Below are 14,515 nucleotides of genomic sequence, written 5' to 3'. Positions count from 1 at the left end.
CTTATATATTCACCAAAAGCCCAATTGCCATTCCATAGGTATACATGTGCTGATGTGAATGCCTACCTTTCTCTGCCTTTTTGTTCAAATATTTATTGTGTGTCACTATAAGATGGTATATTATCGATATTTTGATTCGGTTTCTATTCTTGACAAATATCTTTGCTTCTTAATTGTTGTTTTATGTTATCACGTATGTAACATTATTTGTTGTGTAATATTTGAATTTACAATTTAATTCTATTAATTTTGCAATTTACTTTTATTTTTTGTATGCTTTTATTGTATAATAAAAGTGAGATGTACAAATATAGTATTGTACCCGATAAGTTAATGGATTTGAATCCGATTAGCTATTTGAATTCAATTAGTGCCCTACCCTGATATAAATCCTGGATCCGCCCCTGCCAGTGATATTCCTTCAACTAAACCAGTGCAGCCTATTATACATGCATCATGCACTACCACAAGGGCAGATCCCGAATTTTGGTTGGAGGACAAAAAAAATATCAAATCAGATGTAAATAATTTATCGGATTTAAATCCATTAACTAATTAAGTAATTGATAAAAAAAATATTTTAACTTATATTTTCTAATACTCTGACTTATAATTTATGATTATATAACTTATAATTAATATTACCAATAATAATTCAAAAAATTTATTTTGATTTTAACACTAAATTTAACTCAAATTACAAATCAAATATTCAGAGGGGAGCAAAAAAATTTCCAAAGAGAGACAAAGTCGATCCGTACCAATAAATCACTATTAAAACTCAAAATCGAAAGAGCCTATGCTACTATGCTACTGAAGATCCGCCCCTGCTACCAAACATGATCAAGTTTTGCCTTGCGATTGTTGAGTGTTTCGGGGTCCACATAGATGCACTAATAAGTGGCCAAGGTGAGGAAGAGATGCTGGTAGAGCCAAGGCCAAAGGACAGTACTGTTTTTCTGGTGGAGGTACAGAGAATTGGCTTTGCGCTCAGAGGCAATAGTCGAGCACCATGTGTGCATAAGCGGCTTCAGGTATAATTCATACATTGTGTTGCCCAATCTTGGTGCCTGGAGGTATGCTGTTATTTGTTGATGTGTGTTCTTGAAAAAACTAAGAAATCAAAAGTTCAAAACAATAAAATTTTCACTCTGTCAAATGTGGAACACTAGTCTTGAACATTGCATTTGTTACCCAAATCAAAATTGGGTTCGGTTTGCATGTATGCAATTGATTCTAAAGCATAAGGCATTAGATCAAATTTAATGTATACAATTAAATCTTAATTGACTGAAAGCTGGAACAAGCTTGGACTAATTTGTTTTTTGCTATATATACGAAATTTAAAATGAACGCAAATTAAAAAAAATGAACTTGATGTGGAGATATTACAAAAAAAAAAATAAGGATTCTGTGAACTTAAGTGGGTTACAAGTCCTATTTTTTCATTAAATTAAGCAACTTTCTTTACTAAACTTATTACCTCAAACAAATTTCTATTGCAAGTTGTCACAAAAGTACAGTGGGATTTTTCTTTTTTGGAATTTTGTTATGATGAAATCCTTTAGAAAATCAAAATCTGACACGAGGTTAATTTTTTTTCTTTCAATTTGCAGACAAAGCTAATGGCACAACATTGAGCAAATTAAACTGAAGACAAACTCGAAACAGGTGTGCTTAAAAAATGAAGGTAACTTGCTAAACATGTATGCTCCAAAAATGAGAGAAAAAAAATACAAGCTAACAAAACATTTACAATCTCATAAGTTTTCCAATTCCATTAATCATTACAACCTATCAAAAATTTCGCAATTTCCCACAATCATAGTCTGGTGTCTTCAGGAGAGATTTAGCCATAATCTTGGCCAAAACCTTCTCCCTCAAAAAACTCACAATACAATTACTACTTTGTTGTATGAACCCCACAACATAAGCTCTTGTAATAACCTCTGCACACCTCCACCTCCTGTCTTTTGCAAATTTCTCCATACCCTTCTCAATATTTCCCGTGTAAACACTATCTGACAGGTACCTTGCTAGAATAACACTGTCTTCAAGTGCCATGCAACCGCCTTGGCCTAAATCAGGCGTCATAGGATGGAGGGCATCACCAATTACACAAATGTTTCTTTTGGTGATGCTTCCATTTAAGAGAGAGAATGGGGACCGATATCTCAAGTGGCTTGACAACACCTTGTTCATCTCGCTTTTTTTTATCACTTCGATGATTTCGTTTGGGGCTTTTGAAGTTGTTAGTTTTTCTATGATAAATTCTCGCATCTTTGTTGTGTTTTGATCTATCTTATCTGCAAACTTGATTCATAAGTCTACTACTGTTAATAACAGTTTACCTGGTTTTGCCCATATGCACCCAATATTAGCCCCAACATTGCCTGTATATATCCTTGATTAAATAATTAAACCTCAATTAATCTTTAATATGCAATTTTGACTCAACTAAATCCAATATTTTTAAAAATTTCCATCAGTTAGATATAGTTTGTGGGACCTACGAAATCATGCAATGGTCACTACTATAGTTGTGGTCCACTTGTGGAATGCAACTTAAAGAGCAATTCAACAGAGGGAACAAAAATATACCTTTCTTAGATGGTCTCCAAGTAAAAAACCAGTAAATGCTTCTCTCTGAGGTGGGTAACATACCAGCACGAAATCCACCTCCAGTAATTAGGAGATATTCGGGTTTAACTCCATGATTAGTTGGGTACTCAGCAAATCCTCTTGCTGACAAATGGCCTGAGAAATCAGGCTCCTTTAGACCTAGGTATTTTGCCACCAGTGAATATATTCCATCACATCCTACTAAGACCTGTTGTTGTACATGAGCTTGCTAAATTAGTCAGATGAAAGTTTTGGTTTCGTTTTACAGGCTTTGCAAGTACCACTTGGTCACTTGTATATTTTTAATGCAAGTGCACTTATGGTCCTTACGGATTTGTGATTTTAACCCCATTATTTCATTTTTTACGATATTTAGCTGGTCAAGCTATAAAACTAGTATCCTTTGCATGTATCTGGGCCAAGCTTCTAAAAAATGCAAATTAACTTTAGTAGAGTTAAAATGCCCCATGTGCCCCAATCATGCCTCACATCTTTTTCTTTGTTTTCAAAGTTCAAATAGTCGATCCGCATCATGCCTCACATCTTTTTCTTTATTTTCAAAGTTCAAATAGTCAATCCGAACCGCTCAACATGATCTCCATATTAAAATGTGCTTAGAGATCAAATTATATATTTTTTTTGGAAATTTTTTACTATTTTTTTAGATATGTACAAAATCACTGTTTTTAGATGGCCCAGAATCTTACCTATCTAAACACTAGTGATTTTTTTCTAAAAAATATAAAACTTGGGAATTGAGAGTAAGGAATTTTAATTGACCTGTACAAATTATACTGTTATAACCCAGAATTTCTCTTTTTTTTCTGCAACTAAATTTAGGGGTTATTTTATTTAATTTTTTTTTTTGTATACATGTATTTCAGCCAGGTAGGAACTTATGATAAAACATGGTTTTGTTGTACCTTCGCTCTAATTGTAGAGCCATCAGCTAAGTGCAAGAGCTTAAGATTGCCATCCTCTTTAATTAGAACAACCTTAGATGAATATCTAATTGTGTCCTTGGGTAGCTCATTTGCTAAGATTTCAACCAAGGAGTCCCTCTTTACAGAACGGAATTCATGCTTTCCACTACAAACAGAAAAAAAGAAGACTTAATCATAAATTGTCAAGTTCAACTCTATTCAATTACATTGTTTTATAATGTACATTCTTTTGCTATTTTTTTCTGATTTTAATTTTTGGATCATCAACTCTAACACTGGTATTATATCTCACCACAAATATGCTAATTTAGAAAGGAGGCATGAGTTGTTAATTTGTTATTTTTCAAAAAGGTGTTTGTGTTACAGGTATTAAAAGCCAGTTCTGTTGCTTACATTTTGCCTTGAGCTCCCTTTAGTCTCAATTCTGCTGAAGTGGCTCCTGATGATGATGATAACACCACAAGCCTACAGAAAAAGGTTCACAATCAAGCATTTATAATCCGTCCTGGTACTAGTAGATATTAGCACATAAGAGTTTTGTCAAGAACCCTACTACAATATACCAAGTTGGGTCCTAAACTGTTACCCCTTTTTTTTGTTTTTCTTTCTTAATTAAAAAAAAAAAATCTGGTGCAACATGGTATGGTTTGAAACTCAGATAAAGTGCAAATGTACCTTTCCCCCAAGATATGATGTTCTCTGACCTTGCCACCGATCCCAAGAGCATCCAAAGCACGCCAAGCATTTGTCCACATCCCAAGCGCGAATCCTGAGGAACGTATTGCTGGTGAAGATTCCAACACCAAACTCTTCACTCCTCTCCTATTAAAACATAATCATATCATTTTTATTTTCTAACAAGGATTGAATTAATGAAAACCAATGTAGGAAGCTGGATAAGAACTGCGATTAACTTGATGTATTAAAAATATCCTAATAGCCTATTGCCTTGGAATAGGCACGATGATGAAACACTAAGAGATGATGGATTCGAGTTTCTTACTGGCATAATTCTGAAATAGGATTTTGAGCATTTTTGTTTCAGTAAGGAGATAGAAGTCAGATTTTGGAGAAAAATGGGACATTTCTGCTAAACTTAATACTGGTAAAGGAATTGAAAAGAAACTGTACCAGTAACATAGTGCCAAATGCAGCCCAACCCAACCCTTTTAGATTTGAGGTCTTACTTTGCAACACAAATAATATTGAAAACCTGACATCGGCTAGAACAGGAACTTACAGATAGCACTCAACCTCTGTAGTCAGTATTGCAGAGTCGAACTGGTACTGAGACATATAGAGATAGATTAAACACGTACCTTTGCAGTCCAAGTGCGGTTGCCAGACCCGCAAGGCCAGCACCGACTATTACAATATCTTCTACAGGCTCCATTTTCAGTTTTACAAAAAGAGATTATAGTGATGAAAGAAAAGAGATGAAATGGTTTTAAAGAGAGGCGATTTTATCTATATGTAGCTCACTGCTGATATGATATTGATGGATTGTAGGATAGGTAAATAAATTCTAGGGTCACAAAATTTCACCTTATATTACATATTAGTATTTGACATTTGATTTGTTCCTCGCATGACAAACTTAACTTCCCATTTGATCCAGTTGGGCTACTCTATTTATAACAAATCAAGTGTGATGGCGTGAAGATTTTGCTAATATAGGCGAATGTTTTTTGCTAATTTGGTTATAAATTTCTCCGCACATGGCTTCGTGAAGTCAGCACTGTTAACTTCTAAATAGAAAAAAAAAAGACAGTTATCTGATTTAAGTAAATTGAGTGTTCATTGATTTATAACAACAACAACAACAATCAAGTCTTTAGTCTCAAACAAATTGGAGTAGGCTAAAAGTGAAATCCAATCACAATCATAAAATAAAGTAGTGATAAAAATAAAAATGAAAGTGAAATTGAAATTGATAGTGATGGTGATAGTACTAGTACTAGTACTAATATATTTTACCTAAATTATCAATCGTATAGGTCAAAGTCCTAAGCTTACATCCTTGACTCCAAATTTCTAGTCCTATGACATAAGACCTATAATACCACCTCTAAATTATCTCTAACTACTACTAGGTCATGATTCTAGTACGTGGATCACTAGCTTCGACGCGCTCCTGTCCGAAGCCCACTCTTTAGATACATTCCACTCCTTCAAGTCCTTTTTTACTGATTTGCCTCATGTCAATCGTGACCGACCTCTGCCTCTCCTTGTGTTTTTGATTCGCCTTGTAATTCCAGTACGCATCGGTGCTTGAGGAGGCCTCTGTTGGAGATGTCCAAACCATCTCAAGCGGTGTTGGACGATCTTCTCTTCAATCGGTGCTACCCCAAGTCTGCCACGTATATCATCATTTCTAATGCGGTCCCGTCTTGTATGGCCACAACTCCACCGCAACATACGCATCCCTGCTACACTTATCTTTTGAACGTGTTGTCTTTTAGTAACCCAACTATTTCTTCACCATACAATATCGCAGGTCTGAGCGTCGTTTTGTAGAACTTGCCTTTGGGTTTTTGTGGGACTTTTCTGTCACATAGGATGCCAGATGCATGTCGTCATTTGACCCACCCCGCTCATATCCTATGGCTAACATCTTCATCAATCTCATCATCACTTTGCAACATCGACCCCAAATATCGAAAGGTGTCCTTCCCAGGCACTACTTGTCCAGCCAAAGTGACATCTCCATCATCCAACCTGACACAGCTGAACTCACACCTCATATACTCGATTTTAGTCCTACTAAGTCTAAAACCATTCGATTCTAAAGTGTGTTTCCACAACTCTAGTTGCCTATCAACTCTTATCCTACTCTCGTCGATCAGCACCGCATCATTAGCAAAGAGCAAGGGATCTCCCCTTGTATGTCCCTTGTAATTTCGTCCATCACTAGGGCAAAAATATAAGGGCTCAAAGCTGACCCTTAATGTAATCCTATCTTAAGAGGAAAGTCATTGGTTTTGCTATCGCATACTTTGACACTAGTCACAACGTCGTCGTACATATCCTTGATGAGGGTAACGTACTGGAACTTTCTTCTTTTCAAGAGCCCACCCCATGACATGTTAGTTTGTAATAATCTAGAAGTCAATAATACGATAAATTAATCATAAAGCTTTGTTCATGAATTGAATGTTTATTTATATATCATTTTGTTGCCGTGAGTATTATTGCATTTATGGATCATTTCGAGTTCATGACTGAAATTGTGAAACTCCATAATATAGATGATATATACTCTTAAAAGGTCACTGACCAAGGTAATTAGCAGGAACACTAATTACCGCTATAAGGTTAGTATGTGGATTAAAAGATGGTTAAGTTTTACAAACCACTTGACACGAGATGTCATTTTAATCACATAGATACATGTTCTAGGAACATGGTATTTGACAGACCCCGAATGAAACATTAAATAGAATTGTGTTCGTGTCATTTATGTTTTCATTCAGTGTCAAAGTTCTACAGTATGAGGTATTTATCATTCCCACTAAGAAATATATATGAGTAAGTGTTATCTAACGCTGTCCGTAGAAAGCAGCCATAACGGTAGCATTTCCATATATATAACTTAGCTGAGGAAGTGATAGTCTGCCAAGAATATTATTTGTCCCTCGTATCTCTATACGAGCTATAGCATCACTGGGCCCCTTGATAGAGTTAGATTATCTGCATGCGGTATAATTACAAGAGTAATTATATTTGATAATCTACTCAAGATCAAGAAAAGATACAGTTAACAAGGATGACACATATCTACCTTAAAACTGATCTGATAGCTATGAGACAGAAGAACTGACACAAGTAAATTGTTTACTGGATCGTGATATTGTACAGTACAGCATCATCTGTGTAATTGGATGGTCATGATGTGTTGCCAGATGCCACCCATGACTAACAGAAGTTAAAACAGTTTTAACTCTGTTTACCAACATAACACAGATCCTATTGGGTCACACCATATAGGAGCTACTCGGAGAATCTTACTGATTAATTATAAATTGATTATAATTAATATTAAGATGGTTATAATTAATTATACGTGATATAATTAAATTATAAATGTCATTTAGAATGACAAGCAGAAACAACGGTTAATTTATAAACGTACACGTTACGTTGTATAAAAGTTACCGAACAATAACCGAAAAGAAATATAATTGTACATGACAATTATATATATATGATTTGAAATTTTAATTGTTAATTATGGATTTGAATTATGGGTTTAAAAGCCCAAAATAATCAAAGCCTTAATTAAAATTAAAGGCCCAAAGTCAAAGCCCAAAATCAAAGCCTTTTACTATTCATGCCTTAATGGGCCAAGGGCAAAATGGTCATTTCACACCTATGCCACCTTGCATGACACCTTAGGGGTGTAGAAACATGGAGAAGAGTGTGGAAGGGTGTGGAAGGGGTATTTTGGTCTTTTCACATATTAAAGGATGAGGTGTCAAGGGCTTTTGGAAAATAGATTTGTTTTGAGGGGTATTTTGGTCTTTTGCGAACCTCCTCAAAACACTATAAATAGAGGGGTGAGGGTAGAGAGAAAATTTGCTAATTCACATGTTAATCTGATTACTTCGTTAATCGGTTTTTCCTCTCTTCCCTGATTTCGGTTATTACGAGATTCGGAAAAATATATTTTTAGATTCTGCGGTATTTCAAGTTTTGCTTTATTAGTAAAACAGAATAACTTGCATTCTTAAATATATTTAAATTGTCCCTTTTTCGGTGAATAGTGTTTCTGCAGAATTCCGCGGTTTACGGTATTTCTGGCAGAAGAAATAAATCGCTCTCCGGTTAGTCCTGGTGGATAACCAATAGAGGTATCACACGTGTGATACTGCGAGTCGATTCCATCCCTGGTGAGGCTCTACTCGCTCGGTCTGCATTCCAACTGAGATTTGAATCAAGGTATAAATTGTTATATTAATCTATTTAATTTGTAAATAGATTTAATGCTTTAGGAAATCAATTATGGAGTAGATCTGTAAATAGGATTAAACGAATCTTCTTGATTCATTTAATCCGTAGCTTAAGTTAGATGTAAAAAATTTTGTTTTACTCTTTCCGCAGCTTAAGCTAATTAAATGGGTTTGAACCGTTCCTCGAAACCCAACATGACATTCCTCAGTACCTTGTCGTACGCTTTCTCCAAGTCAATAAATACCATGTGTAGATCCTTCTCCTGCTCTCTATATCTCTCTATAAGCTATATCGTCAAGAAAATCACCTATGTGGTCAACCTCCCAGGCATAAAACTAAATTGGTTATTCGTAACGCTTGTTATTTTTCTTAAGCGATGCTCGATGACTCTCTCCCAAAGCTTCATTGTATGACTCATAAGCTTAATTCATCTATAATTTGTACAACTTTGAATATCTTTCTTATTCTTGAAGATTGGTACTAATATGCTTCTCCTTCACTCATCAGACATCTTGTTTGATCTGAAAATCCTATTGAACAACTTAGTTAGCCAAGCTACCCCTACGGATGAAAACTACTGATTGTGATTAAAATATGAAATTTTGAATGAATATCAGCTCTATGATCAAATAGTTTGCCTTTTTATGATTTTATTAAGGGTGAAAACGGAGCGGATAATGCAGATACCATATCTGCACCCATCGGATAATGAGTGGATACGAATACAGATACGGATAGTAAACGAATATCAAAATTCAAAACCAAATCTGCCTTAAACGGATACGGAACGGATAGTCCACAGATACGGATTCGAATACGGATATAAAACGAATAATGATCGGATAATTAAGATATATAAACTTCTAAGATACAAATATTAATTAAAAAATAAAATATAAATATTGATGATAACTATAAGTTAAAGGAAAGGGAGAAATAATGTATTGATATAATATATAGACAAAACAAAGAATAACAACATAAGATCGATGTGGTGTAGTGGTTCAAACCTTAGTCACTAAAACTCTCTACATAGAGGGAGTGGGTTCAAATCCTACTGGGAGCAATTTAATTCTTCTTTTATTAGCGGGTCCGACATGTTCCGGATGGGTTTAATTACTAGCGGGTCCCACATGTTCCTGATCACCATGTTTGGTTGTGGCCTAAAGGGTGGAATAAGGAGTTTAGGCCTCGTTATTCCACCAAACGTGCCTTAATTGAGCCGGACTAAGATGGCATAAGCCGATCTTTAGGCCAGCCTAAATTAAACTACCTCACATGGTGGTTTAATTTTTATTCCACGTCGTGGCCTAACTTGAATGATTATAATAATATTTTATTTGTATATAATTAGTATATTATTGTATATAATTATTATTAGTATATAATTATATAATTAATATCTTATGTTGTTAATATATTAAATAATTATTATAATAATATTATATAATTAATATCCTTTTATTAATCATTATTATTAATAAATAATTATATAATTATTATGTTATATTGTTAATATATTAAATAATTATTATATAATATTGTAATATATTATAGTTATTATTACTATATTAATATTGTGTAATTAGTATCTTATTCTATATAATTAAGATATTATATTGTTAATATATTAAATAATTATTATAATAATATTATAATATTTTATAGTTATTATTAATATATTAATATTATATAATTTGTATCTTATTATTAATATATAATTATATAATTAATATCCTATATTGTTAATATATTAAATAATAATTATAATAATATTATAATATATTAATATTATATAATTAATATTTCTTTATTCATAATTATTATTAATATGTAATTATATAATTAATATGTTATATTTTAATATATTAAATATTTATTATAATAATATTACAATATATTATAGTTGTTATTAATATATTAATATTATATAATTAGTATCTTATTATTAATAATTATTATTAATTTATAATTATATAATTAATAATTAATATTGTTAATATAGTAAATCATTATTATAATAAGAGTAAGGCTACGGTGAGTTGCGAAGTAAAACACATTTTTACTTCACGCAATATCTTCATTTTCAAAGTTCAAATAACCGATCCAAACCGTTAGATGTTTAATCTATATTAAAATATGCTTGGAAACTAAATTTTACATTTTTTGGAATTTTTTTAATATTTATTAAGCCACTTTGAAAATATGAAAATCCGGGTGAACAGTAAAAATTTCTGAACTGCTGGATCGGCGATTTTCAAAGTGGCTTAATAAATAGTAAAAAAATTCCAAAAAATGTAAAATTTGGTCTCGAAGCACATTTCAAAATGGAGATGATGTTGAGCGGTTCGGATCAACATTTTTAACTTTAAAATCGCAAATATGAGCGTGAAGTAAAATAGTCGCTTTACTTCACAACTCACTGTAGCCCAACTCATGATAATAATATTATAATATATTATAGTTGTTATTGATATATTAATATTATACAATTAGTATCTTATTATTAATATATAATTATATAATTAATATTTTGTATTGTTAATATATTAAATAATTATTTTAATAAGATTATATAATTAGTATCTTTTTATTAATAATTAATATTTTATATTGTTAAAATACTAATTATATAATTATTATTTTATATTGTTAATATATTAAATAATTATTTTAATAAGATTATCTAATTAGTATCTTTTATTAATAATTATTATTAGTTTATAATTTTATAATTAGTATTTTATTATTAATATATAATTAATATTTTATACTATTAATATATTAAATAAATTTTATACTAATATATAATATATTACAGTTATTATTAATATATTAATATTATATAATTAGTATCTTATTATAAATAATTAACCAATTTAGGCTTTCAAAATTTTAGTCCTCCACCAACTCTAACCAAACAAGGAATAGTTTAAGCTGTGATTTAACTTTAGGCCTCAACCAAACATGAATAATTTAGACCGACCTAAGTTGGAATAACCAATTTAGGCCTCCTTAGCTTTAGGCCACAACCAAACATGGGGGATAGGTTTAATTATTAGCGGGTCCGACCATATTTATTGGGTTCCAGATAGTCCAGATATCCGCTTCGTTTAGGAATTATTATCCGTATCCGAATTCGGATCTTCTATGGGGTATTAAATAATTATCCGAATTCAGAGCGGATATCCGCCGGATAATCCGGCTCTGTTTTCACCCCTAGATTTTATGCATCTTTTTATGTCTTTTATATGTAGAAGTCTAAATTTATTTAGACATATATTCGCCGCACATACTCATTATATGTAGATGTCATGATTTCTCCTTTTTTTTGGTGAAAACTTTCTTAAATCATCTTATTTGATTGTCATATATTTTATTTCTTATTGGTTATGATTTCTTTCTATTTTTAAAATGTCATTTAAGAATTCAATTCTTGATTTTGTTGTATGTCATTTAAAAATACAAATTCATACGTCATAGCAATAAGGATTACAAATTCACATTAATATAGCAAAATGATTATAAATCCACATTTTCATTTAACAACACTATAATAGAATGATAAAATAGTGAAATAAAAAATTGTAATATTTTATTTTAATAAAAAAAACAACACAAAATCAACATACATATGTTGAATATTTTAAAAGTATCAATAATTTTAATAACAAATTGTAGTATTTTTTTGCATTAATTGCAATTAAATATTTGATTTCTCATTGACAGATACAAGATGTATAATATAGCTACTACTATGATATCTTCAATTTGCACCAAGTCGATATTATTTTTTATTGGACTTTATTATAATTATTGACTTTTTTATTTATAATTTGAATTTATAACTAATATATTCTAATACCATTCATGGATATTATTAAATAGTTATTATTTCCATAGGTAAATATTTTTTATGAACATATGTCATTTTGTATGAATTTTTTTTCTCTTATAATTTTCCCATTACAAACTCTACATGTGTAGTTTCTACACAGCCTGTCCCAAGCCAGAAAAAATGAGGAGGATTCATGATAAGCTTGGTGAGCCAACAGTAAAAGAACAACCTCTTTATGGAAATGAAACTCTCACAAATTGGGCAGTAGTAGTACTAGGATGGGTGACCTCCTGGGAAGTCCATGTGTTGCTGATTCCAGTTTGATTTTATTTCTAGCGTATTCCAACTTGTTTGAAAATAAAGATTTCGAAGAAGAAGAATGTTCATTGCAACACACGCATATAATACTAGTAATTTATCGTGTATATCTCAGTTAATAATTATTTACAATACTTTCTATTGTATTTCTATATTTTTCTTTATTTATTCTCTCTTTTATCTATATATAAGTTTGACAAAATCATGTAAATTGTCAACTTAAAATGTCAAAACATCTAGTAAATATTTTAAGAGAGAAGTTTTAACTTCATCCAACGCACAAATTAAAAAATAAAAGTAATGCTGCATATATCTAGTTAGTGCTCTGCATAAAGTTAAAATTGATTTGTTAAAATCTTTACTCGTAATATCTAATCACCAAGAGGGTTGGTGAGCACACTTCCAAAAAACTATCGGATTAACTTCAAACTACGAATTCAAACTGTTAAAATTCAAGTACTTCGTGAGTGATGTATGTATATGTAAAAAAAAAATTAAGTTTTGAATTTTTTTAGCACATAATCAAGCGGTCAAAACAATGAATATTTTATAAGTTAACTTTTTAATTATTTTATGTATTAATTTTTTATTATTTTTTTTACTGCTTGATCATGTACTAAATAAATTCGAAACTTCAAAAATTTTACATACACATACATCACTCACGAAATACTTTGATTTCAACAGTTTGAATTCGTAGTTCGAACTCAATCCGATAGTCTTTTGAAAGTGTGCTCACCAATCCCTCCTAGTGAGCACATCACACCTTAGTTTTGCTTAAAAAAAATAAAGGGCACTTTTGCAAATCAACCTTGTGCTCATTTTCACCAAAGGCGAGAATAAAAGGGGGCTAGTTTGATTTATTTTTTTAATGTTAAAGTCAATAGTGCTCTAGAAGTATTGCATTTAGTTAATTCTTTAGGAGCCTGACGTATGACGTAGCTCTATGATAATGAACGCAACGGTATATCAATTTAATATAAATCATGATTAGTCTTGTCGAAATTGACTCGGGATGGATGATCTTCCTGTTATGGGATTTGAATCGAGAAAGAAGCAAAACGGAAAGGGAAATTAAGTTGGGACTTGGGACGGATCGAAGGAAAAGTTGAAAAACTTTTCAAACCCAAAAATATATGTAATAAAAAAATAATTTGATATAGTATAATACTTATAATTAGAATACAAACGAATATAATTTAGAAATTCTCCGTTGTCTTATTAAAATAAATCACAATTAAAATATAAATATTTTAAAAATATATATTTTTTATAAATTTTATTAATAATGATGAGTAAATAGTATATTGATTGTAAAATTTCGATAAAATTTATTGATAATTTGAAAATATATCGAAAAATATTACAATATAATACGATAACCTTGGTATATATGTTCTATGTATAATTTCACACCTGGAAATTTTCTCATCACCACTCGTCAAGTTGGACCAGTGTTGTAAAAAACGTCCATTTAAGTCGATTAATCGTTGGTGGTAATCAAATCGTCATTGATTTTTCCGACTAATCAAACGATTATTTTCGAATATGGCTGATTATTTACGATTAATCTCTTAACGGTACCTTGTCCGTCAGACGACCGCAAACCGTTATTTACAACACTGGGTTGGACACGAAATAAAAAAATTTCATCCTGACACGGCTTATTTTTTTATTTTTTATTATCCTTATCATCTTAGTAATTATTAATGTTCTTTCCGAGCAAAATGGCAAGTTGGGGACCCGGCCCCATCCACGAAAGCAAAAGGAGCTCACAGACTAGAGAGGAAGGAAAGAAGAGGAAGAAGCCTTTTGTATGCACGTGATGTCACACATCCTCTCC

The 14,515-nt window shown here is 31.5% G+C and overlaps 2 protein-coding genes across 2 annotated transcripts; both read right to left on the bottom strand.

Annotated features, from left to right (window-relative positions):
* Positions 1–1,670: 1,670 nt before the first annotated feature.
* On the bottom strand, positions 1,671–5,343 carry LOC144566974 (monooxygenase 2-like). Its single transcript, XM_078316984.1, has 6 exons — positions 4,886–5,343; positions 4,242–4,388; positions 3,960–4,031; positions 3,546–3,711; positions 2,602–2,830; positions 1,671–2,306 (listed from the first exon to the last, which is right to left on the bottom strand). The coding sequence occupies exons 1-6, from the start codon at positions 4,957–4,959 to the stop codon at positions 1,798–1,800; spliced, it is 1,197 nt and encodes a 398-aa protein (XP_078173110.1). The 5' UTR covers positions 4,960–5,343; the 3' UTR covers positions 1,671–1,797.
* Positions 5,344–6,160: 817 nt separating this feature from the next.
* On the bottom strand, positions 6,161–6,651 carry LOC144567105 (uncharacterized). The gene is made up of 2 exons (XM_078317159.1): positions 6,562–6,651; positions 6,161–6,457 (listed from the first exon to the last, which is right to left on the bottom strand). The coding sequence occupies exons 1-2, from the start codon at positions 6,649–6,651 to the stop codon at positions 6,161–6,163; spliced, it is 387 nt and encodes a 128-aa protein (XP_078173285.1).
* Between the last annotated feature and the right edge of the window lie 7,864 nt (positions 6,652–14,515).

The sequence above is a fragment of the Carex rostrata genome, chromosome 16 (assembly GCF_964058835.1).
Source record: "Carex rostrata chromosome 16, lpCarRost1.2, whole genome shotgun sequence".
Classification (NCBI taxonomy): Eukaryota; Viridiplantae; Streptophyta; class Magnoliopsida; order Poales; family Cyperaceae; genus Carex; species Carex rostrata.
Note: the sequence above shows the minus strand (reverse complement) of the source record. Positions and strands in the feature narration are given on the sequence as shown.